Source organism: Eublepharis macularius, chromosome 2 (genome assembly GCF_028583425.1).
Source record: "Eublepharis macularius isolate TG4126 chromosome 2, MPM_Emac_v1.0, whole genome shotgun sequence".
Classification (NCBI taxonomy): Eukaryota; Metazoa; Chordata; class Lepidosauria; order Squamata; family Eublepharidae; genus Eublepharis; species Eublepharis macularius.
Genome location: NC_072791.1, coordinates 218,286,571 through 218,314,540, shown reverse-complemented (window position 1 = coordinate 218,314,540; position 27,970 = coordinate 218,286,571). Strand labels below are relative to the sequence as shown.

At 44.6% G+C, this 27,970-nt stretch overlaps 2 protein-coding genes across 2 annotated transcripts in view; one reads left to right on the top strand and one right to left on the bottom strand.

The window, feature by feature from the left end:
- Nucleotides 1-13: 13 nt before the first annotated feature.
- Nucleotides 14-14,292, bottom strand: HSPD1 (heat shock protein family D (Hsp60) member 1). The gene is made up of 12 exons (XM_054970373.1): nt 14,186-14,292; nt 11,890-12,065; nt 11,013-11,265; nt 6,811-6,893; nt 6,443-6,538; nt 5,917-6,010; nt 5,428-5,596; nt 4,823-4,922; nt 4,264-4,509; nt 1,487-1,661; nt 494-672; nt 14-401 (listed from the first exon to the last, which is right to left on the bottom strand). Exons 2-12 carry the CDS (start codon nt 12,061-12,063, stop codon nt 255-257), a joined length of 1,716 nt encoding a protein of 571 aa, XP_054826348.1. The 5' UTR covers nt 12,064-12,065; nt 14,186-14,292; the 3' UTR covers nt 14-254.
- Nucleotides 14,293-14,596: 304 nt separating this feature from the next.
- LOC129325295 (MOB-like protein phocein) overlaps nt 14,597-27,970 on the top strand; it is a 39,848-nt gene continuing 26,474 nt past the window's right edge. Inside the window, exons 1-2 of the mRNA XM_054972957.1 lie at nt 14,597-14,857; nt 19,904-20,068. Of these exons, the coding sequence (XP_054828932.1) occupies nt 14,855-14,857; nt 19,904-20,068 (168 nt within the window). The 5' untranslated portion in view covers nt 14,597-14,854. The remainder of the gene's footprint in view (nt 14,858-19,903; nt 20,069-27,970) is intronic.

Genomic DNA, 27,970 nt, shown 5'->3' with positions numbered 1-27,970 from the left:
CTTGCACCCAATATCAGGAATGTACAAATGTGTTTTTATTCAAAGTACAAAATAAATTATCTGTAAGCATGGACAATGACCGTAAACGATTATACATGGGCCAACTGAAATCCAGTAACTGATGTTACAATGATTCTTTGAATACCCCCTTTCTGTAGTCACTACCCGCCCTGTCCCTCACACAGACCTGAGGTTTGAACTCTCAAGTCCCAATTTGTTTTAGTTCATGATGTGCCTATCCACGTGTCCCGATATTAGAACATGCCTCCTCCCATGCCGCCCCCCATGCCTCCCATGGCAGCCGGTTCTTTCTCTTCTTTAGGAATTTCCGTTACTACAGCTTCAGCAGTAGACAGAAGGGAAGCAACACCTGCTGCATCCAACAAAGCTGTTCTTACAACCTGAGAAGAAAGTAAAGGACACTCAATGCAATTCTGTGCTAGGTTCAGCCATGTAGGTGTAACAGTGGATTGTCAAAGAATACAAGCATTACCTTTGTTGGGTCAATGATCCCTTTCTCTATCATATTTACAAAGTCGCCCAGCATAGCATCGTAGCCAATATCAGTTGGGCTCTGCATGATTCTCTCAACGATCAGTGATCCTTCAACACCTGCATTCTTAGCAATAGTCATCGCTGGGATTTTTAGTGTTCTCTTGATAATGTCAATGCCTAAAAAAACAGAGCACCTTTCATTTCAAACAACGCACACGTAGTTAGCTGGATGCTGGTAGAAACCCATTTTAATGTAAAAAATGTTCAAAATTAAATCCATGCCAAGAACCAAACAGATGCAATTCTTGTGTTGTGAAGGGATTTCCCCAGTGTTTTTACAGCATAAATCGCCACATTTCTCCCCATTTGGATTTAGACCAGTCATGAGCTTCAAAACTCATGACTGAGTTTTCACTACCAAAACCATTTTGGCCTGATCCATCTGTTGACACTGGAAGGGGAAAAAGGGACAAATAATACTACTTTCTCCCTATTCCTTTCCAAGACTAACAGCTTGGGAAAATGGGTGTTGGCTCCCATCGGTAAATCACCCTTTAGATTAGTTTGATCCCCTTGCATTTTGTGCTGCAGCCCTGCACAACTCCTATCTGAGACACTGGGAAGATCCATTCATGGGGGGGGGGGGAGCAGTCTCCCGCTGGGAGCTTTTAGACTCAGTGGAAGGTGCTAGTCTTGCATATGCAGAACCTCCTTGGCTAGAGATACAATGCAGTGCAAATCCAGAGAGACCGTTTGCTCATACAAAATGGCTCTCGTCTCCTTAGGCAATAATTTCCACTCCCACCTCTCAGCTGGAGGTGCCTTCTGCCTGTGCAATGGACTCTCTAGATCCAAGCCACAGAACAGCAACTCTAATCTTTTGAAAAACAGAAAAGAGACACACAAGGTAGTCATCATTTAGCATGTCTTACAGATGAAGAGTACACTCCAAAGGATACCTGAACTAACATCACAACTCAGTTTTACTTACCAGTCTTCTGATCGTCATTGACTGGAGTCAAGTTATCGAGTGCTGGTATGCAACGAAGCAATGCACAGCCGCCCCCAAGCACTATGCCTTCCTCTACAGCAGCACGTGTGGCATTAAGGGCATCTGTGACTCTGTCCTTCTTTTCATTCACCTCAACATCACTCGTTCCCCCAACCTAAGAGAGGTTTTAAAAGTTAGTTTATAAGGTTACTTTTTGAATCTTTGGGAAAGCAGAAAACTGCATTACTTTAAGACCTGTGACTTGAAGACCAAATGCAAGCCCCCCCTCCCCTCATGGCAGCACAGACAAGTGCCCATCTCATTCCACTCACCGATGCATGCTAATCAACTGAGCATTGGGTCAGCTGCTCAACTATATCACAACTGTTTAGTAATGTACTATTAAGGGAGCCCAAGTTCTACATGGTTACATTGCTTTTGTTTTCAACCAGGATCCTAAATCCTGGTTTCCCAACTATGCAGTGCAATCCTTTAGCGCCTCTGCATGAACTAAAAAGTGCCTAGCTCCAGAGCAGTGGGCTAATGATGCATTATTTATCTTGGTTGCCACAGAAGCTTCATCTCCCCCCCCCCCCCAAAAAAACTGGATGTCCTGAAAAGGTACCCATCCTCTGTAGCTTCTCAGACTTCACTACAGCCCACTAATCAAGGTTCTCAAGACCCTGAATGCCTAGTGTGAAGTGGAATGCAGTGTCACTGCAACAACGCCCCATGGCAGCCCATACAGCCTTTGTTCTCAGACTGCTACAGCCAAACACTGATTACCAGCTTAATACCACTGAAAATGCTCTTGAAGCTTTTCATAATCCAAGATTCTAGGACTGAGGGAATAAATACACCAATCTTTCCCTTTTCTGTACAGCACAGGGCAACCGGAGCAAGGAGCTCACAATTGCTGGTGGCGCCCAACAGAAGGTCTCAACATCCAGCACAGAATGTTCCTCCAAGGTCAGTTAAGTGCCTCCACCCCATGACTGAACATTCTGTTGCAAAGCTTCTCATGCATTCCAGTTATATTCCATGACCATGTTAATTTATACAATCAAGACTAATACAATGCTTTGCATCCAGTAACACTTCATGATTTTCAGACACTGAATTTCTGTAATGCAGCAAAACAAACCTAGAAGCCTGAAGCCAGGGAATAGCCAACTTATTTAATGTCAATATGTAATTCAGAGTTTTCTGCAGTTGTTGAGGAACTGAGTGCCTCTATATTCAAGCCAAAAAAAGCAGAAATCCCATCTGAGGTCAACATTAAAACATTTTTTGCTACTATACTGTCTTATGCGCTCGTCAGAGTTTTGTAATTTAGTCTTCAGTACAAACCTGAAGCTTTGGTGTATCTACCCTTCAGTGTACCTATCCTTTTATATCAATCAAAAACTTATATAGAACAGAGATCCAAACAGCTATTTTAGCAAGGCCTACAGACTTAGACATGCCCAGTAGACTTTTTTTAAAAAAAACCTTCTGAAAATGTCTCATTTCAAAGATGCTAAGCATTTGGAAGGGGGGAGGAGCACCAGTCCAGTCTCTCGGGGAATGTAGAACTAGCTGAGCAATTCTTAAGACCTCTGCCCAGGATCACAGCCTACAATACTGTACCAATAAAGGCATGGGTATATCTGTGGACTCACTGTGTACGTTAACATCAAATGCCGCATTTCAACAAATTAGGAACAGGATGCTAGATACTGAGCGCCAGAAGTTATATAGCCTGGCTACTAAAACCTGCTCTCCTCTGAGCTTTGAAATTCCCCTCACTGTAGGGAGGCTGGCTCCGTGTTTATCTTCCCTGCAGGTGCCACAACTTCATAAGAGCGTTCTCTCTGGCCAGGTGTAATGCTACGCCTTTGGCCATTCTATATGGCAGATTTAACAGGATAGCCTATTCAGCTAGATGCGGTTTATGTGAACAAAAATGTGTCAAGTCAATTACACGTTCTTCTGCATTGTCATTTGTACGCTGGTATATGTCAAACATTTAAAATCTGTTTTAGCTAGTATGATGGATCGCTCTGACTCGGCCAAGGTCTATAGACTGCTGAACAATTCCTTTTCTGATGTCACGGAGGTGGCTAAGTTTCTCCATTCTGCTTTGAAGTTGCGTCAAAGGCTATCACAGAAATAAGTTACAATTGTATTTATGTATTTGTAATGTAGTATCCTTTTAATTTTTGTTTTTCTTTTTGTAAGTGGATAACCTGAATTGTTGATATATGCCAATAAAGGTTAACTTGAACTTGAATAAAGGACCTTCTCTTCTACACTATCTGCCACTTGAAACACCACGATACAATCAATAAATGAGAACAGGAGTGGCGCACTCCTTCAAAGGACCCTGACACTTCCTATATTTAATATTTAGTAATAGTTCATAAGTCTTCTGATCAGCTGTTCTCAATTCTCTCATTGTACTGTGCTTCTAAAGAGTATGGAATTATTATTGATCTCTGACTTCTGAGCATGTCGCCATTTGGAGTTTTAGGAGCACTCGCTCCCTACAATTCATCGTTTTCAGCTGTAGCCAAAAGAACGTTAATTAAGATACCCACAACAGCATCTTTTAGACCTGCACTGGCAAACAAGGACAGATTGCCAAACAAGAACCGACTGCCCTGATTCAAGAGCTGCACAGAATCAGGCAAACTCTATCTTCCTTGATCAAATGGGGGGGGGGGGGGGGGGAGACAAGCTCTATATCAGTGACCTGTATGACATGACATGAAGATTATATACAAAAAGAGCTGTACCTTTAGTACAGCTACTCCATCTGAGAGTTTAGCCAGACGTTCATTCAGCTTCTCCTTCTCATATTCACTTGTTGTAACTTCCAGCTGTTCAACTATCTCCTGAATGCGTTTTTCGACTGAGCCTTTATCCCCTTTCCCTTTAAGGAGCAAGCAATCATCTTTTGTCACAATGACTTCTCCAACTTTACCGAAGTCATGAGGTTGAATGTCTTCTAGATTTAGGCTCAAGCCTTCCTCGCCAAACACCTGGAGCAGAAAAAAAAATACTACATTCCACAATCTGCAAAATCACAACCGATCAATCACTGCTGGGAGAGCCTACAATTTCTGTCCCCCCCCCCCAGAAGTTAAGTGTCACCAAGGTTGCAATTTTATACACTCTTACTAAGAAATCAGCTCTTCCCCTTCCCAATTCTACATCAAGCCACAGCTTACCACAGTTCAGACACATCAGCAAGCATGAAGAGGGAGCAATGAACATGAGCCTAACGGCACGCTCGTGGGCAGTGCCGAATCATGGAACTTCCCAACAAGACAAGAAAGTCTGATATTTACTTACTGCACCACCAGTAGCAACTGCCATATCTTTGAGCTGATTTTTCCTATTGTCACCAAAACCTGGTGCTTTTACTGCAACAACTTGTAGACCAACCTTCAGTCTGAGGGGGAAAAAATCGAACATATCACTAATCAGAATACACAGCTATAGACGGCTCTGGTCTAGCACAGTCATTTCAGTTTTGAGTGAGATTTGTCCCTGGGACTGCCTATGTAGTAGAAATAATCTATATCTTAAACTGGTTTCAGGTTTACACTGCTAGTTCCACGTGAAGAGGACTGCAGCATTCATTCCCACCTATACTGGGCATTTAAATCCAAGTTCTACCACTCAACAACAGTTAAGAGTAGATCTTGAACACTGATTCCATTTTCATGACTGGCACTCAAATACTGCCTCCCCCCTCTATTTTTTCAGGTCTGCCCACAGCAAATTTAAAAGTTCAAGAATCAAAGGTCTAGGTCTGCACACTACTAAGCATGCTTCCCTAGAAACAACTCCCACTGAACTCAGTGAGGATACCTGGTTAGGACGAACACAGAATGTACAGCTTCTTTGCACAGTGAGAAAGGCTATGTGTAGAGAAAAACTTGTTTCAAGCCTACCTGTTTAACACGAGGGTACTGAGGGCTTCCCCATCAACATCTTCAGCAATAATAACTAAAGGCTTACGGTGATTATTGGCAATCTCGAGAGCTGGTACAATGGACTGAACACTGGATATCTTCTTTTCACTGAGCAAAATATAAGCATCTTGGAATTCACACTTCTGTCCTATAAAGGGAAAGAATGTTTACTGAACTGTTTTCCAAATTATTCTCTCAAAAACTAGACTCATGCACAAAGCACAAATTCTATTCAAATTCCTCAGCACCAAAATACAGCCACATTTTCTGCCACACATGCTAAATACAGAAGACTTTAAAAGTTCTCTGGCATGCAAGTACTTTTGGAACTTGCAACAAACAAGCACATCAATAAGTATTTTGAGATTCATATATTGCTCTTAAGCAGTTTAAGTTAAGAGCTATCAACTTAAAGTAAATTGAGTGTCAGTCAAATCTAGATGCCCAAAGATACTTTGTTCAACTTACCTTTGGCTGTATTGATGAAGTAAGGAGAGATGTATCCTCTATCAAACTTCATACCTTCAATAATTTCCAGTTCATCATTCAGTGTTTTCCCATCCTGTTTTGAGTAAAAGATCAATAAAACCTGTTGAAAAGAAGCTACCTATACTGATCGGCTATTAGCCTTGCCCTGTGCACCTTCTCTGTTAAGAAAAGAGCCAGTATATTGTTTCTTGAGCTTTGAACTAAATCCTCTCTCCAGACATACTTTCCCCACTGCGATCTTATTATCTCATGTGCCTTCCCTATCATTAGCAACCTAGTTATCCTATTTATGCAAATGATTAAGTCAACAGTGCCCAATCCATGTTTTAGGAAGATAATTCAGTACTGTTAAGTGTTCCACTATAAAAAGGGAAATATAAAAACCACGTAGTATTTATGGCACAGTGTGTTTTTTTTTTAAATCATACCAATAACTAGCACTGTTTAAAAAATTGCTAGTCCATGTATATGAAAAGAAATGCATGCAGACACCCTCAATATTTACCTTCACTGTGATGACACCTTTTCGTCCAACTTTTTTCATAGCATCAGAAATTATGTTTCCTATTTCCTTATCTCCATTTGCAGATATTGTTGCAACCTGCAGAAATGAACAATTCAGTCAGTTTCCCTATGCAGCTTAAGCTGGTAACAAAAATCTGCTTTCTTTCAAAGGTGGAAATGCCTGAAACATAACCACAAGCAAAACAGCGCTGGCAACAACGAAGCAAAGGGTCCCACTCTTCAGATCTGTGCTGTATCCTTAAAGAAATACACTGCAAAATAAAAGGGCACATTCTGAGCTCTCTCTCTTCACATGCGCAGGACAAGACACAGAAAGCAATTGTTTGTGCGAAAAGCAGCTGGAGTTACCTGAGCAATTTCTTCTGGTGTTGTGACTGGTTTGGACAATTTCTTCAGTTCAGCAATGACGGCATCTACAGCTAGCATCACCCCTGAGAAAACACACGGAATACTCATCTAATAGGTCACAGCAAATCAAGCATGAATTGGTTAAAGCAGCTCTGAAAGCCATGAACACTTTTCATCATTACAGCAGCAGTCTTTAATTTTGTTTATTTAAAACATTTGCATTCTACCTTTTGCCCAATTAGGTGAACTCCTAAGAGTAAAGAGCAAAAGAGTAAAAAGTTACAATGATAGAAGGGACAGATGAAACTCCCTGTGGAGGGAATACCATAATCTTGGTGCTTTGCCACCCCTCTAGCCTCAACTTGTAAGGGAACTCAAAGTATGGCCTCTGAAGGTAATTGTAATTATCAGATAAGTTCATATGAAAGCTTTGTGTAGCATTTGATTGCCAATGTCTGAAGGCTCAAATGACTGACTTGCAAACCCCAAGTTTACCTGGCTGGGGGGGGGGGGGGAATTAAGCACAATACTACAGCAGCTGCCGGCCTCTTGTGCTTTCTCTTGGCTTTAAAGACCCGGGGTAGAATCTAAGAGATGCTGCAGAACTGCCGTTTACTCCTTGCTGGGCACTACTGACAGATGGCACTGCACTGTTCCTTCTTGGCTGGGAAAACAGCACAGCGTGTTGTTCCCTGTGTTAAAACCAAACAGGGCAACGCTGCGTCCACTGTTGCACAGCTGCTTTTTGCCAGGTAAGGAAACACCTGAACAACGCTGCAGTGACTAGGCTCACAGCTCTGTCCTGAAAGCGTAGAAGGCAGGAGAAAGTGCCACAAATGCAGAAGCTACACATGACAGTGAGGGCAAGATGCAATATGCAACTGAGGACTTGCTCACCTCAGAGCATATGCTAAACAGTAAGAAAATCAATGCTTGACAATCAAGCAGACCAGTTCCAACCAGTGTAAGAATGTTTGCTGAACCATTTAAACTTTAAAACTGCAAACAGATCTGAAGTTCTTTATATGGAAATCTGAAACAGCCAAACACAAGCCAGTATTGAGTGATCTTGTCAATAGCTGCAAGGAGCTTCACATTCCAAGCGTCCACTGCCACCGCAACGGGGCATGTGTTTGGAATCCTAAAATCCCTCAGAGCATTTTGAAATCCAGAAGAATCCATGAGTCTCTGGAGGCAAACCATTTAATGGTTTTGCAGGGTGTCAGGGCAATATTCATGCTTGCTTTCAGTAGACAGTAAGTCAAATCACAGTTTAAGCCGAATCTCCAATCCTGAGAGAAGACTCCCCCTGACCCTTAAAGGCTCAGCGCAAAAACTTAAGTCCAAAGTGTGGGCTCTTTCATGTGTTGGGGCTGTCCCGACTTTGAGAGAGGCCCAGGGCTACCAAGAAAACTATGAAATTCTGGGCCAGCCCCGACACGGAGCATTCAATATGGACGCCGGTCACCAAGAACAGTCAGTCTTGTGGTCTCCAGCACCTCATCTGAAAGCACTCTCTGCCAACTTCCTCAGGAGCTGGGCAGTCAGTAAACAAGCAGAACACCTAATCGCTCTCTTTAGCTTCCAGCGTAAGGAGCACATAGCCAGCACCAGCTATGGTTTGCTCCTGGAATTTGCAGAAGCTGAAACTCACAGAATACAATAGCACCACCACCTTCCTGGCCACCTAAATGGGGTTGGCAGAGGACTGTATAACCAAGTAGTCGGGAAAGCTACACCACGTTGTTTTCTTCTTCCAACCATGTCTCTGTTACACAAGCCAGGTCAATTGCCCCTTCCTGCAACAACTTGGTGAGACATGCAGTTTTGCACCTCGCCAATCTAGCACTGCATAGTATTAGCAAAGAGGAGGCAAGAAATGGGGGGCCCTACAGCATTAAGGTAGGTATTGGGCCTCCTTGTCAGATAGTGGCCGTCTCTGATAAAGCCCACTCCCATTTCTATCAGCTCAAGTTACTGACAAGACTGCTCCTCTTCGACTGCTTCCACCTTTGCAAAACAAGCTAGCCTCTGGGTTTACCAGGGAGCTGGGTGATCTCAAGAGGGTTGAAAGATGTCTAGAAAAATGCTGGTAGAAAACTTATGCTGAATCTCATACAGCATGCTACACAGCCCACTGGAAGACCTATGAAGCAGTGGTAACACTGGCAAAGTACATTATCACTCTACAACAATTGCGTCAGCTGGTTCATGACCATCCCTATTGTTTAAAGTATTTCAACATCTTCCCACTACTAAATCCGAACCTGTACTGGCTCAAGAACAATTACCTGGGACACCCTCACAAACTTTTGCTGATAAAATACCACGAATATACTCTAATCTGGGTGTCAGGTGTAATATAGGTGAGGCAAAAGAAATGCTTAATATACCATCTGGTCTACTTCTGAACCTATTTGACCCGGATACTGACAAGATCCTAGCATCTGTGAAGGCCACTACTCATGCATGAGAACCTTGTCCATCTTGGCTGATAAAATCTTGTAACGACCACTTAAATGATCGCTTGAAGTCTATCATAAATCAGTCACTAAATCAGGGCATCTGCCTCATATGCACTCAAAGAGGTGATCCTCTTTGAGTGCCTATGTATCCACCAAATTCTTAAAAAAACATGCCTAGACAAAAACAATGTGGCCAATTATCACCCAGTCTCTGATTGAGAGAGCAGTTGCTGACCAACTAAAGGTCTTTTTAGATAATTTTTGTCTCTGGACTCTTTTCAGTCTGGTTTTAGGCCAGGCTATGCAGCAGAGAATGCTCTAGTGGTTTACTTGATGACCTCCAACTGAATCTAGACAAAGGCCACACTTCTCTCTTGTCTTCTAGCTCTATCTGCAGACTTTGATACAGCAGACCACGTCATTCTGTTGAGGATGTAGGCATCAAGGAATGTGTCTTGGATTGGTTTAAATCATTCCTCATGGAACAGACTCAAAGGGTTGCTGCTGCTGACTATCTTCAGTGAGAAAATTATCTTGTGGGGTTTTGCAAGGCACAATCTTATCCCCCATGTTATTCAGCCTCTACATAACGCCCTTAGGAGAAATCATTGTTAGGGAACTGGATGTCATCAATATGCAGATGACACCGAGCCCTATATCTCATTATCCAAATCCAGTGCTGATGCATGAGATCTTGAGTTGCTGCTTCAGAGCTGTGGTCAAATGACTGCAAGTGAACAAACTGAAACTGAACTCAGCCATGACAGAAGTGATGCTGGGTGAAAAGGTGGATCTACTGAAGGACGATGTGCTTCTCACTTTCAGTGGGGTTCAGCTGACCTTGCTGATTCAGTTAAAAGGGTAGAGGTTATACTGGAAACATTGCTGCTGCTAGAAAAGCAAGTTAATGCAGCAGCAAAAAAGGCCTTCTCCCAATTCAAAGTAGCCCGGAAGAAGGTGCCCTACTTTGATACGGCCGATTTGGTCACCTGGATCCAAACCATAGTAATATCAAGACTAGACTGCTGTAATGTGCTTTATATAAGTCTCTCCTCAAAGTCAACTAGGACATGAGTGCAGAATGCCACAGCTCAACTGTTACCAGGAGCTAGGCAGAGCGTGCATATTACTTTCATTTTGCAGTCACTCCACTGGCTACCCATCAGCTACCAGGCTCAATTCAAGGTTTTGGCCATCGCTTACAATATGCTGCATGTCCTCTGCAGGACCACCTCTTCCCCGATACTCAACAAACCGGCATGGCCTCCTGCAGATACTGCCCTATATATGGACAAAATCAGCAGCTGCATTCTCCACACACACACATTCTCTGTAGTGGCCCACCTTGTGGCACGGTCTGCCTGAAGATGTCAGGAGAGCTCCCACTCTCTTGGCTTTCTGCAAACTTTGCAAAACTGAATTATTAAGGAGGGCCTTTTCACTCTGCTAATATGCCTGTGCTGAAAAAAAAAAGTCCCCAAAAGCCCCTTTGGTAAACAGGCAGTAGACTATACTACCGAGTACTGTCTGTTGATGTAGATATGCTCTTACTGGGTCGTTTCCACATTGTTTAATATGTCATGTCAAATTATTTGTGTAATGTTTCATCTCTGTATTCAGAAATAGGTTGTTTATTGAATGTCCCATCCATTCATTGTATTAACTTACACTGTGTAATCTGCCTTGAATCTCAATGAGAAAGGCAGACGATAAATAACAAATTATTCATATTGTTACCTCTCCTGATTTCCACAGGATTTGCTCCTTTGCTGATCTTTTCAAAACCCTCCTTAGCAATTGAGCGTGCCAGTACCGTTGCAGTTGTAGTACCATCTCCTGCCTCTTCGTTGGTATTATTGGCAACATCTTGAACTAGCTTGGCTCCGATGTTTTTGTATTTGTCCTTCAAGTCAATTGACTTGGCTACTGTCACACCATCCTTTGTTACCTTGGGGCTTCCCCAACTCTGTTCAATAATAACTGTTCTCCCCTGTCAAGTAACACAAAAGGCATATAACTTATGTACCACGTACTTTCTGTAAAACGACACCATTTTCAATCTTTTCAATATCTTTCACTTTTTATATTTAATTACGCTGCACATAACTGGGAGTGGCCCCTGAGTATGGAAGGAAAGCGTAGCTAGAATCTATCAAATTAATGTCTATCATGAGAATGTTAAGAAATAGTTTCCTGAAACTGCTGGAACAGACAATACAAGAGGAGATGGTGACATCTTGGAATACCAAAGGAACAAGATGCACAATTTTTAGTTCCTTCTTGCTGGCCAACAAGAATTCTGCTCCTCGCAATGTGTGTTCCTTCCCTTAGCAGACAAAAGCAGCAAAGCAAAATCTGATTTGTACGTTCAGTGAGCATGCTTTGTATGTTCAATGAGCACAGTCTAGCTTAATTATGACAGCAATGGCATAACTCGGTCCAAGTGCTCTTTACATCCATTATCTCCTCTCCAGTGAAATCAATGGGCTTAAAAGGGCTCTGTTTCAGATGAATCATGCCTCAAGTGTGTACAAGGTATCTAGATCTTGTTATAATTCTTTTGAATACCAACTATTACAGATAAGGCTTATCGTAATACAAATAATTCCACTACCTTTGGTCCCATGGTGACAGCAACAGCATCAGCTAGGAGATCCACCCCCTGCAGCATAAGAGCTCTAGCATCTGCCCCAAATTTCACATCTTTTGCATAGGCTCTTGTAAGGTGTGGGGCCAGAGCACTTGATACTGGCCTGATCTGACGTAGCACTGTTGGTAAACGCAGCATTTCTATAAAAATGAGAAAAAAGGTAAGTGAGAACTAACAACTACACTGCAAAGCAGAAAAATTTATACCATGAGCTTTGTGCTTAATGCCATATGACCTCGTATTAACTTGCAAAAAACAATTGAACTCACTCATTTTTTTAATAGCAAAGAATTGAAAAGACCACAAACTGCACTATTCACAGCATGAGGGGATAAACTAGACACCTCTGGGCCAAATCCAATGTCCTGAAGTATGCCCTCCCCAACATAGAAAATGTGGATAAATGAATGTCTGCAACAAGAACTTGCTGCAAAATAAAACACATTTCAGATGGCACCTTAGAAATGAACAGAATCTATTCCAGTTTAACCTTTCAGGAGAGCTTAATTCAACAGCGGCATAAAGTGTACATTCATTAAATTGATGCATTTATATTAATATTGCATTTATCATTATATTATTTATGTCAATGCATTTATATTCATAACGGGATGTTACAAAAAAGAAGGCAGTTTAAAATAAGATTTGATCAAAGTGGGTGAGGGGGCCACCTATTCATCACACACCAGCAATCGTGTTGGCGGGGCAGTTGGACATGAGGCCCAGTCCACCCCTCCTCCCTCCCTTTCTGCTTGAAAGGCAGATAAAGCAGGGACACATTAACAAAACAGGCGCTAATGCTGAATTCCATATATACTTCAGAAAGCTGATATAAATAGCTTTTTGCATTTTTTAATGTTCTGCCTATCTTTTGATTCATTCCTCCTGACATCTTACTACCCCCGTTTCTCAGTGCAAGCCACACTGCTAATATTCAAATACTGTCGGAATACACGCACAAGTTGCTCAGCCTTGCAAAAGAAAGAAGACAAGGCTGCGGCAGCTACACATTAAGCATCCAGGAGGGAAAGGGCGACTAATGAATAAGCCGCTGCCTATCCTTGGGCCCTCGACACGTGCTTCACGCACCAGCAGGTCAGCACACAAGGTCAGAAAGAGCAGCATCGCCCCCTGCAGCCCAGCCGGCAGCACTGCCACAAGGACTAACTTCGTGGCAGCGATCCAGAGAGCCCCCCCCCCCGTCTTCTCACCCTGCGTGCAGGAATAGGGGGAAGATAGAAAAGCCCCTCCAATCCACGGCTTCAGCGCAGAAGTGAAGGGCGCGGGTAAGAGCACATGCAGGGCTGCTCAAGGCAAGAGGCATTCGGCAAGATCCGTCCCGTTAAGCTGCAGTCTCCACACGGTTTTGGCGACGCCTTCGCAGCTCCGCAGGCTCGATGGAGCACGTCCTCAATCTGCATGGGAGCCCGCGCCGCCGGGTGGAGCAACGCCCCGGCTGAATTGCGAAAGCGGATCTCGAGGGATGTGGAACCTCTGGCGGCCCCGGAAGCCCCCCGCAGCCGGCCAGGCGTGGGAAGCTCATGGACGGCGCCGCCTTTTACGGCCTGCAAAGGTTCCCCGGCGAGGGCGCCCGCGGGCCGGGCAGAAACCGCTTCCCGCAGCGCTTGGGACGCTTCTCTCAAAAAAGGACCGTTACGTACGTTACATAGAATTCATACATAAGCCATGAAATGTTGGTAGTTCTTAATTACGTAGTAAGCAGCTTCAGGTAACTAGGTTATCATACATATTTATATACGTCTGTGTATGTATCCGTGCGTATGTATGGCACGTGTGTATATATATGATATGTTACGTGCACGTGTGTCTACGCTTTGTGTCATTTATAGTCCGCCTTTCTCAATGAGATTCGAGGCGGGTTATAGAGAGCCGTAATACGCGACCCCCCCCCCACTACATATTACATACATGCGTAGACACATCCACACACGTGCAGATGTGACATCCGATACCTGCGAATCTATAAGGCTCGCCCCCCCCCCCGAACCGTGCCATCCACGGAGAATTTCTCAGGTTTAATAGAATCTACAATAGGACGGTAATTTTAAGCCCCGCGCACGCGTCCCTGAGACGCCTGGGATAGCCGCGTGCCTTAGCCGACCGTGGCGGGCCCGCATGTGAGGAAAGGGCGCCCGCAGAGAGGCCGATTCCCCTGCCCGGGCCTTTCCCGCCCTGCGGCCCAGGCCGCCCTCGGCTCGGCGTCGGGGCTTTCTCCTCAGCGCCGTCCCCTTCTGCTCACCTGAGGCGGCTCGGCCGGAGCGGGACCAACGAGGCGGCTCCTCAGCTCTCGCGCGCGCGGACTGGGGGAGGGCGCTCGGCTCTCGCTGGCCTCCTGCGCGCCCCGCCCCCGGCCCCTTCCCTCGCGGCTCGCCGGCCCCGGAACCAGCCTGGCCGCATAACCGCGCCAGCCCCGCCCCTCCGCCGCGCCTGGCGCTGAGGGGGGGAGGGAGGGGCGGGGCTTCTCTCCGAGGCGTGTGTGAAGCATGCAGGTTTCCGGGCCCCTCGGTTCCAGAATTTTCCAGAATGCCCGGGCTCGGAGAAAAAGAGGTCGCCCAGGGCCGGGCGTCATTTCCGGGCGCCCCGCCCCCTTCACCTCTCACGCCCCTTTCAAGGCACATGAAGAGGATAGGCGAAGAAACGCACACGGCCGCGAGGCCACTTAGGAGGTTTATTTTATTTTATTTTAAGAGAAGGAAGCCTAAGTTTTAAAGAGGAACGGCTCTTCTACGTTCGTTCCCTTTCGGGCCTTCAACACGTGACTCCGGAAGCACTCCTAGCTCTAAGACCGTGAAGGGCGCGCGCACGCGCAGTGTGTGACCCTTTCCTCCACATGTGAGTTCTGTCGGGCGCTCGCGGGGAGACGCGAGTGCGCGTGCGCGGCAGAGACAGCCCCTCTGTAGCAGGCGCCATGGTAAGTGCGGGTGGGGAGCAGCTCCTCTGCGCTGCTTTCCTCCTTCCGCGTTTCAGAAAGCGGCCGCGGAATAGGAATCTGCACCTCGCTTCTTTTTTTTGCATTATTGTATGATGGGTGGAGTGCCTGGTCCTCACCCCCAGAAGGGGGCTGTTCTAGCAGGGTAGGGTGGAGGCGCATGGTGGGCTGTGCCGGGTGCAGCAGATTGCCCACTGTTAAAAATTCTATGGTCTGAGTTCGAGCATTAGGGAAAGAAGGAGTTAGGACTTTGTGCCCTTTGCTAAAGGATTTGGGGCTTTTCAGCTGAGGGGTGCAGAGGATGTCTAAAGAGGGATACGATGGAGATTGCAACATGGTCGGTAGCTGAAGGTACATTTTTAAAGATAGAGTGTTGGACTAGGACCTGGTGGAACCAGGTTCAAATTCCCACTCTGCTGTGGAAGCTTTCTGGGTTTTCTTGGGCCAGTCATGCTCTCAGCCTAACCCACCTCACAAGGTTGTTCTAAAGATAAAAGGGAGAAGAGGAGAATATTGTAAGCCACTTTGAGTCCCCATTGAGGAGAAAGCTGGGATACAAAAGAAGTGAATAATTTTTCCCTGACTCCTAATGTCAGAGATCCTGAATCGGCCCAAAGAAGTTAGTAGGCTGCAGATTCCAGAAAGATAAGAGAACTGTTTCTATAAGAGTATGCACAATGAATGTATGTAAGTTGTTGCCACAAAATGCAGTAGCAGCGATTGCTTAGATGGATTGAGAAGGGTTTGGGCACTTTCAGAGAGAAATAGTATTTTACCTATGTTGGTGAAGTGGGACTTCCTTCTTTAGTGACTATCTACCTCTCAATAGCAGGTCTTAGAGCAACCAAGCGATGGGGAGGGCTGCTGATGTCATCGTTGCATGCTGTGGGGAAAAGGAACTAGATGGTTCCAAACCACATGTAAGGAACAGAGTGAACAGGGCCTTACTAGGAAATCTTCCTAATGGATTCCTTTAGATGGTGAAGAAATAATACTGTGCACATTCTCCGTTTCCCGCTCTTTTTCAGACATCTAATGGAGCCATGTCCTTGAACCTGTTCATGTTTGGGGTTGAGATAGATTGCTGGGCTCACCTCTCCTTTATAATGTTTCTCCTCCTTTAATGGGGGAAAGATTGAGATTTTCAGACTTATATATTTTTTTCAAAGTATGTACATCTCTGAAGGTGCATTGTTTAGCTTTTTGCTTTAAAGTTGTAAGGATAAAATTTCAAGCAACTGAAAAAGTAGTGATGGAGGGAAAGAAGCTGTCCTTAATTAGAATTGGTTTAAACCAGGGGTCATTTCGTAGAAAAAGAGCTGGAGGAACTCATTAGCATAACTCATTATCATATGCCATGCCCCTTGTCATCACTGGAAATGTATCATTAGCATAACATTTGCTTATGCCATGCCCCTGACATCACCTAAGGGGCCCAAAATGGTAAGGATTGGACTGCTGCTGAACAGGAGAGTGATCCACCACCCGTCAGAGGCCCAATCCGGGCCGTTTCGGCCCCAATCTAGGACGAAATGGGCCCAAAATGGCCAAGAGTCACGTGGGCAGGGCCACCTGACATGTGACCTCTTTGGGGAACTGCCGGAACTGGGTTCCTACACATTCCCCCTCGAAATGAGCCCTGGTTAAAATTAAAAATTATTTCTTCATAAGCCTAAAATCATGGGAAGTGAAGAACTCTGGGGCCTTAACTATGTTGTGATTTGGGCTGCTGCTGTAATATTAGTAAGAGTGCATAGGATTTTAGCTTTAAACTAGCTTTAAAGTAGTCTCATCTATTTTGACTTGTCTGGAATATGTAGTTTAATGAGGGGCTCTGAGAAATCCACTGGAATTCCCTACCTCTTTCACGGAATTAACTCCCAGGCCATGGCATTTTAAAACCTGTATAGCAGCTGTGTGTATAGGGAAGAGAATATGAAACCGTTAATTTTCTGGTGCTGAAATATTGTTGGGCTTCAGTAGAACTAGGATTTGCCTCATCTTCATGTGGAGACGAGAGATTCCTCTTCTAAAAGCCCTGCCAAATCCTTCACCTACCATCTTCCTCTTCTGACTGTAGGATAGAACTGGGGTCGAAACTGCATTACATCCAGCAGCCGATTGCCACAGGAACTTGCAGCCATACAACAGCTGTGAGCTCCCCCAGGCTGCAGCCCCTCTGAATTGGTTCCCTGTGAAACTTCTGCAAGTCCTTGTGGCAATCCCATGGTTGATCTATCGTGTAGTTTGGCCCATGAATGGAAGTAGCGGAGAGATTCAGTTCCATATACTTTTTGCTATAGAGTTTTAAGGGAGGTGTGTTGCCTTTGCCCTTGTGAAAAACCCTGGAGGATCAAAAAATCATTGTGGGGGCAAGGATTCTCTTCTGTATTCCTCACAGTCAGATTTTTTTTTTTCAGGGAATACTTCTGATTTTCCCTTTGCTTCTGCCACAGCGACCTCTAATGGCTTCAAGCCCTCCCTGACCACCTTCTTTCTAGCTGTTTCTGTAGGAGTCCATGCTGCACGTCCCGTAGAAACAGCTAGAAAAGCCCTGGAGCAAGTGGCGTGTGGTTTCCCTGCCTCCTGATTCAGTCTAGTAATGTTTTAGCGCTAAAGTTAATGAATACTATACTGTGCTTAAACCTTGTTAATAACGTCTAAAGTTCAACATGCTAAATAGTTGAATGCTAACTTAAAATTCCTTAAGGTTAATGAGTCCTTGAAGTGCTTTACTTTTTAACTTGAGTGTGTGTTTGTGTTTTACACAATTTTCTTTTTTTAAATTGTTTTTATCAACTGCTGAAGTATCTGACAGGTCTCTGGAGTCATTTGTATTATGTTTGCTCTTTTTGTTTGAAATGTATAGCTGAAATGGCTCCCTATTTCACATTTAGAGTCTTCCCATAACAAATATTACTTAACACCGCTTGACCAGCAGTCTCTTAAATAGGTTCAAGTAGGTGTTTTAACTGCCAAAGGAAACGGTAGCTTTGCAGAAAGCTTTGTAAACCGTTCTGAGTGGGCATTAAGTTGTCCTGAAGGGTGGTACATAAATCAAAGTTATTATTATTATTAAAATACTACTCCTTTGAACAAGGTCTGTGGAATCTTACCAGTTCGTCATGCAGAATTCCCTGGAATGGTCCTATCCTTAGTATTTCTTGGTTTGCAGAACTGAGGGCTCAAGTAGCTATTTTTTAATGATCTTTATTATGAAGCATGCATTTTGGATCTCTTGCAGTCCAAAATACGTACAATATTTTAGTGCGCCATACTGAGAGCCAGTGTGGTGTTGGACTACGAGTACAAATAACTGGCTTCAAATCAGTGCTTGCTGTGAAATTTCCTTGGTGACCTTTGGCCAGTTGCTTCTTCTCAGCCAGACCTACCTCACAAAGTTACTGTGAGGATGACATGGAGGAGCAGAGGGAACCAAGTAATACCTCCCCGAGGTCCTGAAAATGTGCCAAATGAATAAATAAGCATCAGCTCTGGTACACTGACATGTGCAGCAGCTTGTACAGGGTGGGATCTACGTAAATCTCAGCATTTTTTAAATTTCACACTGTGCCGAGGAACATATGAAGCTGCCTTATACTGAGCCAGCCCCTTGGTCCATTGAAGTCAGTATTACTTTTCTTCACTGCTGGTGGGAATGTGCCCACATTAGACAATTTTGGTCTGAAGTGACTGAAAAGATCAAAGCTATGACTACTTACCAGGTTCCGCTACAACTTGAAATCATTCTTTAAATTGATTGGCAGAATACCCCAATGTTAGGAAAATTCTTATTGCTAATCTGCTGGCAGCGGGAAAGTCAACAATAGCAGCATTCTGGAAAGAAAAGAAAGGCCCTACAGTATCTAATTGGTTAATGCGTGTCTGGGACCAATTTGTTATGGCGAAACTCTCAGATTTAATAAAACAATCGGCTGTACCTAACTATAAATCAAACTTTGTAGAACAATGATTTCCAGTATTGGAATTCTTGACACAAGATGATTTTATAAAAAACAAAATGCAACCTAAAGATTACTACACTTTTCTACTTAATCTTTGAGAGTACACTGTATCAAACAATATGTACCTATAATAATTGATTCTACTTCTGTAACTAGTTCATTGAATGATAAATCTAGTTTTGTTACTTGTATTCTATAATGAAAAATTTAAATTATTTTTAAAATGTCAGTATTATCTATTCAGACTGATAGTAGCTCTCTAGGGTCTTAGGGGGAGGTCTTTCACATTGCCTATAGCAGGGGTGGCCAAACTTGTTTAATGTAAGAGCCACATAGAATAAATGTCAGATATTTGAGAGCCACAAGACATGATGCATTGAAGTGACTTCAAATGAAGAGGCGGGTTTGGGGCAGTATCCTGAAAGTGACATCACAAGAAGGGGTGGGGTTTTGCTGCAGTATGCTGGAAGTGACATCATCGGAAGGGGTGGAACTTGGGAAGAGCCATCACCTGACTTTGGACTTGGAAGTGACATCACAAAAGTGATGTCACACCCTTGCTAGGCTTCACTCCCAAAGTCCCCAGGTATTTTCTGAGTCAGACCTAGCAACCCCAACATTTTTATTGAAAATATGAAAGACATGGAAAGAAAGAAGGGAGGGAAATAAACTAAAATAAAATGTATGGCCACGGCGATACTCAGAGACCTCTGGGAGCCACCCAATATGTCTAGAAGAGCCACATGTGGCTCCCGAGCCGCAGCTTGGCCACCCCAGGCCTATAGTGAAATCCTAAGCAGAGTTACTCCAGTCTAATACCATTGAAATCAGTAGGCTTAGACTGGAGCAACTCTGCTTAGGATTTCACTGCTAAATCCTGATCCTTAAAAGAGGTGCCAGGGATTGATCCTGATACCTTGTGCATGCCGAGCAGATGCTCTGCCATTGAGCCATGGTCAGTTGTACTTGCATGGTAGAATCAGTACTTTGATTAATGGTTTAGAGTGCATCATAGTGACTGGGAGGCCACTCTGGAATATGAAGACTTAATTTGTTTTAACAGGCAGGACAGGCATTCAGGAAATTCCTTCCCCTCTTCGACCGGGTCCTCGTTGAAAGATGCGCAGCTGAGACAGTCACCAAGGGAGGCATCATGCTGCCGGAGAAGTCGCAAGGGAAAGTGCTGCAGGCCACTGTGGTGGCAGTGGGGTCAGGCTCTAAAGGAAAGGTAAGTGGGATCTGTTTCTAAATACGTTTTTGTTCAGTGTTATAAACAGGGCCTTTTTTCTGGGAAAGAGGTGGTGGAACTCAGTGGGTTGCCCTCGGAGAAAATGGTCACATGGCTGGTGGCCCCTCCCCCTGATCTCCGGACAGAGGGGAGTTTAGATTGCCCTCCACGGAGGGCAATCTAAACTCCCCTCTGTCTGGAGATCAGGGGGCGGTGCCACTAGCCATGTGACCATTTTCAAGAGGTTCCGGAACTCCGTTCCACCGCGTTCCAGCTGAAAAAAAAGCCCTGGTTATAAATATGTTATAACTTCCCAACAGAAATGATCCTCTTTCATCTCCGCCAGCCCCAGATATCCGTGTCGGTGAGACAGTGACCCCGGCTACAGCAGCCCTCCAAATAAAACTTCCAAGTGACGGTCTGTGTCTGTTATACGTTTCTGAGCCTGGATTGGTCTTCTTGCTAGGCTTTCCTCCTTTCCCAGGAATTTGTGAACTGGGAGAAACTTGGTTCCAGAGGGGAGCTGTGCAAATCTCTTGCAGCACAAATCAGTGAGAGGATTGTGGCCTCTGTTGCATTCCAACATGAGCCGTCACAGACTGCATCCGAACAGGCGAGGGCTTAGAGTTCATGGAGTGTCATCCTAGAACAACTTTTTGCCACAGAAAGACTCCTGTTTTGCATCTTCGTGGTACTTTTCCTTTTAGTCTCCACTAGAGATTAGGAGGAGTCTTTTCAGGAATGACATTTCTATAGACACATCCTCCTAACACAATGGTGCTGACATAACACTCAGATAGCAATCATGAGAGCATGTGGATAGGGCTCTTTTATAGTAGCTTCTAGCTGTCTTTTTGTGACTGTAGCAAACAAGTTTAATGGGTATTGCAGCACGTTTTGGAAGTTAATTGCTTATAGTAATAAGCAAGTGTGCTCTTAACAGCGGGTAATCATTATTTGCGCAATTGCTTGTAAGGTCAGTGTTGCAAAAAAACACAGCAGGTTTGCAACCTCTAGAGTAAGTGGCCGTGAAAACCTGAGCAGCATGTGAAAAGGAATCACGAAGTTCTTTACTCTGTGCCTTCCATTCCTGTCTGAATACATGGCAACAGTTATTTTTAACAAAAAAACATTTGATTTATATACTGCCCTTCAGGACAACTTAATGCCCACTCAGAGTGGTTTACAAAGTGTGTTGTTACTATCCCCACAACAATCACCCATGAGGTGGGTGGGGTTGAGAGAGCTCTGAGAGAGCTGTGACTGGTCCAAGGTCACCCAGCTGGCTTAGGAATCAAACCTGGCTCTCCTGCCACTCTTAACCACTACACCAAACAGATCACTTATCAATATGTTTGCTTTCTTGGTTTTTAAGGGTGGCATACACAAATTGCTTAAGTTATGGACTCAGATTTAGTTTTAGGTGCAGTATCAGTCATTGTTAATAATCAAACATAAAGAAATGGATCCAGATTTACCTCAGTACTTACAAATAAATCATAGGTTATTGTTTTGTCCCATTTGGGCCTCGCTACAAACTGCAGCTTGCTTCAGACAGGAAAGCATGCTGTGGACAAAATGGAAAGGGGAAGGAAGCACACAAGCCCAACGACGTACGAAGGTTATCTTAGACCCCACAAATCAGGTTTTGTTGATGGGCTGTATGCAGCCGTTTTGCTTAATCTAGTTATCTGTCCTATTTTGGGTGACCACTCTATTTTGCCTGCCAAATGCTTCTTAACAGAATTGTAATAGGGATTTGGCAGGAGCCCTGTAGAGCAGAGTGGTAAGCTGTAGTACCGCAGCCCAAGCTCTGCTCACAACCTGAGTTCGATCCTGGCGGAAGCCGGGTTCACATAGCTAACTCAAAGTTGACTCAGCCTTCCATCCTTCCAAGGTCGGTAAAATGAGTACCCAGTCTGCTAAGAAAACGTCATGATGCGACGTCCCCCATGGGTCAGCAATGACTCGGTGCTTGCACAGGGGGACTACCTTTACCTAATAAGGATTTATGTTAATCTTTTGCTTTCTCCTTACAGAATGGAGACCTTCAACCAGTTAGTGTAAAAGTTGGTGAGAAGGTTTTACTACCAGAATATGGGGGCACAAAGGTTGTATTGGAGGACAAGGTTGGTTTGCTGAGCTGCATATTTATAAATTAAATCTGTATTCTCCTATCTGGTTCTACTGCTTGTACAAGCTTAACTTTGTTTTTAAAAGCAAGTGTTTCTCCAGAGTTTTTAAAAACACCTGCAAAACCTCTTCCTGAGCCTTGCCATAAAATTTCAGTGCTTGCTTAGTTCCTGTATTCCCAAGTGTTAATCAGCTCTTCACATCCTTTCAGAGGGAACTGAGCCTACAACCACTGGGAGTCGAGTTCAGCAGCGCCTTAAAGACCAACACGATTTTCTTGTTGGTCTTTAAGGTGCTACTGCTGTTCTGCTACAGACCAACACAGCCACCCACCTCATACTACAACCACAACTTTCAGTGGTCCTGAGATTGCAAGCCAAGTTTTTTGGTATAGAAAGCAATAACCATGCAAAATGCGATCCATGCTCTTGAAAGTGAGCCTGTTTCAATGTGTAGAAACAAAAGGAACAGGTAATACTGCCATTCGTAGCCATTGCTGTGAATTCCTTCTCGGTTTTGCTCTTTAATATGCCAATATTGAAATAATGTACAAGGAAGCGCTTGGCTGGGCAAGGCAGAGCTCTGAATGCTGCAAGGCGGAGCTCTGGACACTGCAGCCAGCTTGACAGGAGAGCACTGATGAGACCAGGGCCTTGTGGGGCCAAAGCAGTGCACTCTCTCTCCCTCACCCCCAACCCACCAGCTTTGTCATGCTTGTGAGGCTTCTGGGCGGTAAGATGTGTGTGCACACAGGGCACACTCTTGATTTGAGGTTTTTTTAAACCCCCATTGTCTTTTTCTAAGGATTAAGATTTTTCTGCAACCCTGGGGATTCCTCAAGTTTGCCCCCCAAAAACCTCTTACTCTTATATAAGTGGTCCCGATCTATGGATTTAAGCATCCAGATGCAAGAACCAGTTGCAAATTAGATATATCATCAATGTGTAAATAAATGGTCTATGGGCTTTAAATTCTCAAAAGAGCACAAGTATCTCAATATACGTATGTTCCAGTTGGATCTTTAATAATGATTTACGATCCTACTTCTGATCATTGCAAATCATAGTCTTTTATTTCTCTGTTGAAAACATTGTTTTGCAGTCACTTTTTCTTGATTTACAGAAAGCAAGCTGCACTAATGACAAAGTGACCAACAACTGAAAAACCCTGGCTCTGATCAGGGGCTGAGAAAAAGTTGTTGCTGAAAATGGGTCCCATCCTTTGATAGGAAGGAAGATGGAGCTTCTACAAAGTCTTAACAACTGTAGCATTAAGGAGCTGTTGAATTTTACTGAAACATTCCCGATAGTTTGTCTGCACTCTGTCTCAAGGAAATTTTTGTCCACTGATTCCCCCCAAGGGCAATAGCAATATAAAGTAGAATAAAGGCCTTCAGTTGATATTTGTGAAGCTTTGACCCTTTGGCATATGCAGTAAATCATTCTCTGTGATCAAACAGCTTCCAAGTGTTTTGATATGTGCACTGATTGATGTTTGTCTTTAGTAAATGACTTGCTTGTTTTTCTGCTTGCAGGACTATTTCATCTTTCGAGATGGAGATATTCTTGGAAAGTACGTTGATTGAACCGTTCCTATTGCTGCAATATTCTGAAGTTGTCATTCCGCAAATGTGCTCAAAGGGTTTTGTTCCATCATGTAAATAATGTCCTTATTTTCTAATAAATATGAAGTCTCTCAAATACCAATCTTTGTGACCTAAAAATAAAATCTGTATAGTCCAATAAACATCTTGGTCGTATGCACTGCGTTCTGCTTTTTTTGAAGCTATTGTAAATCAGCAACAAAAAGACTATCTGCCTCCCTATCACTGGACATACATGGCCAGGATCCAAAAAACCACAAGGTTAATTCCATGCACTTTTGGGTGCTTTTCCTTTCCTTCCCCAAGTTTCAGAAGCAGCCGTGGCTCTGTGTTTATTTTGCAAAATATATATCCTGCCTTTCTGCCCAATCAGGATCATTTTGAAATCTAAACATTAATTTAGGGGGAAACAAGATCATACAGGCAATTTTCGTGAAGAGCTCTATTAAAGCTCTGAGCTTGCTTGCATAACTGGGCCAAAACAGGTTCTTCGTTGGCATGGGAGCATTCTGTTAGAAATGAATATTAGGCACATTTCCCTTTTTTGCTGAAAATCCTTTGCATTTTCTTCAGTTAGACTCCTGAATTAGCTGTACTTGGTTGGCAGAGGAAACAGTTCGTGGTCTTGACAGTTATAAAATCACAAATTTTCACAGTGTTGTGCATTATATGAAGTATACTTGCTACCACTGGGTAAAGTGTACTTTAAAAGATGTAGTTTAGATTTTACGTAGTAAATACGTAACAGAAAACAAGATGCTGTGCAATGTATAAAACTGAATAAATCATAACAGCAAATCTTTTGGATTAGGAATTTAAAAGTGGCTGCGAACTCAAGGCAGTGGGACACATTTTGGATACTGTAAGCATATTGCTACAGCGTAGGCTGCTTAGAAGCGTTTAACTAGGCTTGGAAATTTGTGGACAAAGACGGTTCAAGACCAAATCTAGTTCCAGAGAGTTGGATTCATAAGCAGCCCTATCTACTCTTTCTATCTAATCAAGTAGACGGACTGTTGACTGGTGGTGGTGGAGCATGCTGCCAAGTCGTCACTGGTTTAAGGCGAACTCTGGTGGAGGTTTTATGGCAAGAGGGGGTTTGCCATTGCCTGCCTCTGCATAGTGACCCTTGCCTTCCCATCCAATTACTTACCTATTCATGCTCTGTTTCTATTGACTCAAAGGCGCACTGATTTCAGTGATACTTGCATTCAAGTAAGTCAGATCTCTGAAGCTAAGCAGGGTCAGTCTTGGTTAGTAATTGGAAGGGAGACCTCCAGTGAAGACTAGGGTTGCAGAGTCAGGCGATGGGAAACCACCTCTGTTAGTCTCTTGCTGTAAAATTGGGGCTGCCAATCTCCAGGTGGTGGCTGGAGATCTCCCAGAATTAGAACATCTCCAGACAGAAGAGTTTCCCTGGAGCAATGGCTGCCTTTGAAAGGGTTCCATGGTAGTATACTCAGATGAGGATCCTTTTTCCTGAGGCTCCACCTCCAGAATCTCCAGGAATTTCCCCACCTGGACTTGGCAACCCTATGTAAAACCCCCACCAGGGGGTCGCCATAAGTCAGCCATGACTTGATGGCACTTTCAGCTACCACCAAATATGTTTTGGACTGCAGCATGAGTCAGAATCTAATATTGCACACAGGCCTATAGGTTATTAATCCACCCCAATTCACAGGCTACACTGGAGAACAACAGCTGAAAGTCTTAAATCATTCTTTCCAGGCAAGGCCATATTGCTACAAACAAGGACGGCAGTGTTTGCACCTGTGACTTATCCACAGATCTTGTTAGACGGCCAAACTAGGGGATGGGTATGCGGGCCAGGATCCTCCTCAATTATTAGATATGCCTAAGTAGATCCTATTTCCACTCTCCATTAAGAGCAAAAATACTCAGCACTACAATATTCCTTGGTCAAAAGAAACAAAACTTTTAACTTCCTCAAACAAAGTCCAAGCAGTGCAGTTATTATGATCATTACTTTAACATTCAAGGCCTTGGGCATTTTTGGTCTTTTTGGTGCCTCCCGCCCTACCACCAACAAGCAGATTTTTCAAAAGCGGGTTGCCAGGCGGTGTCGGCAGGGAGCAGCTTTGTGAAAAACTCTACTCGACCCCAAGTGCAAGCACATGAAATTACTTGTGCTTATTTTGGATTCCAGCCATGGTGCTACACTCCCTAAGCTCCAGGGACGTATGGCTCTGTAGTGTCCCTCACAGACTTAGCATCTCCAGGAGGGAATGAAAATGTGCCCCTGTTGCAGCACAGAGCGGAGCAGGAATGGGCAAGAACAGGGTCCAGGGCCGGATCGAGGTGGGGCAGGGGGGGGTAGTCTGCCCCCGGCACCGCTAAGAAGGGGGTGCCAGGCACAGCTGCCAGCCACCGGGAGGGGTCAGGTGGCTTCCCAGCCCCCCATGCTGCCTCTGGCAACTCCGCAGCACGCCGGGGCACCTGGCTTGCTGCGTGGGCGGCATGCTCTGCCCTGCATGATGACATCATGGAAGTGACATCATCACACAGCGCCAGGAGTGTGCGTGTGGCGCCGGCAACCCTAGATCGAGCCCTGACAGGATCAGCCGCACCCACACCCATTCTCACTGCAATTGCTGCTGCTGCTAGCCCCGCCCCCCCGCTCTTGCCCCTTGCCTCCTTCATGCCCAGATAAAAGCACAGATGAAATGGCAATTTTGGGGGGCCACTTTAGCCTGTACCCCCCTGCCTGAGCTACTTTGTAATGCTAAGGCATGAACTGGCAAGAAAAAAAACAAAAGTCCTCTAAAGCAGCAGTCCCCAACCTTTTTGGCACCAGGGACCAGTTTTGTGGAAGACAGTTTTTCCACGGACCGGGGGGAAGGGGGAGATGGTTTTGGAATGAGACAACTGTGCACTTTATTTCTATTATTACATTATAATATATAACAAAATAATTCTACAACTCACCACAATGCGGAATCAGTGGGAGCCCTGAGCTTGTTTTCCTGCAACTAGACGGTCCCATCTGGGGGTGATAGGCGACCACCTACCTCGGCTGCTCCCTGGAGCCGGCTCTGCGTTCGCCCGCCACTCACTCCCTGTGCGGCCCGGTTGCTAACAGGCCACAGACTGGTACCGGTCCACAGACTGGGGGTTGGGGACCCCGTGCTCTAAAGGGCTACTGGGGAAGGGGGCATTTTGGCCCAGCGCCATTTTGAAAGAGTTACTCAGTGCTGCCCCCTCCCTCTAGTGGCTACAGGTGGAATCTCCAGATGAACCCTCCCTCCACAGCCACTTTGCTGTTTTCCGTTGGAACCAAAGAAAATTATGTTTCTATTCTTGAGCACAATGTGGGAAGGTGGACAAATCAGATCCGTACTGGGTACAAGGTTGTCATCTGGATGCACTGTTTTACTGCAGCAGCTTCTGCACTGCTCATGTGGGGGGAAATTCCAGTATGCAAACTAACTTGGAATGGAGGTGGGGGGGAGATGCATTACCTCCCCATCAGCAGCCAATACCCTTGAGAGACTGACTGATAATACATTGGACTGACTGAAGATTGCAGAGGAGGTTGGCCTGCTGCTTTCTAGTCCAGTTACAAGAGAGCAGAGGGGTCCATAAAAAGAGCTCATGCAACCCCCCTGGCTCTTTGGAACTGTTAGAAGAGGAGTGCTGAGCGCTGTCCCTTTCCTCCGGTTTCAGAGGGGGGCAAATTAAAGAGTTAGAAAGATAAAGAGGTCAGGGCATCTGCTTACTGCTCTGGCTATCCTTTGATGTGTAGATTGCTAGTCTCAGAACTTCCTCCTCCTGACATCCTTCTCTTCCTGGATTTTTCACCAGCCCTTCCACACTTCTCTCTCCTCTCCATCTTGCTACCATGAATGCAGGTCCTGCCTCCATGTCTTTCCTTAGATTAGATAGGTAGATAGGATCTATCTTTCCTCTTTTCCTATCAGAGTATGGAGTTCCTACAATAAAGAACTCCCTATTTCCTTTCTAAATATAACCAAGTGTATCGTTTGTTATTTTCTCTCCTACACTCACACCTACCAGCATAACCAGCTCATGCCACCCATGATCACACCTCATGGCACCAATTCAGATCCTTGGTTTAGGGAAAGGATTACTTTCTTCCTAGCTTTCCCTAGCTTCACATATGCTGTCCCGCACATAATATTTCT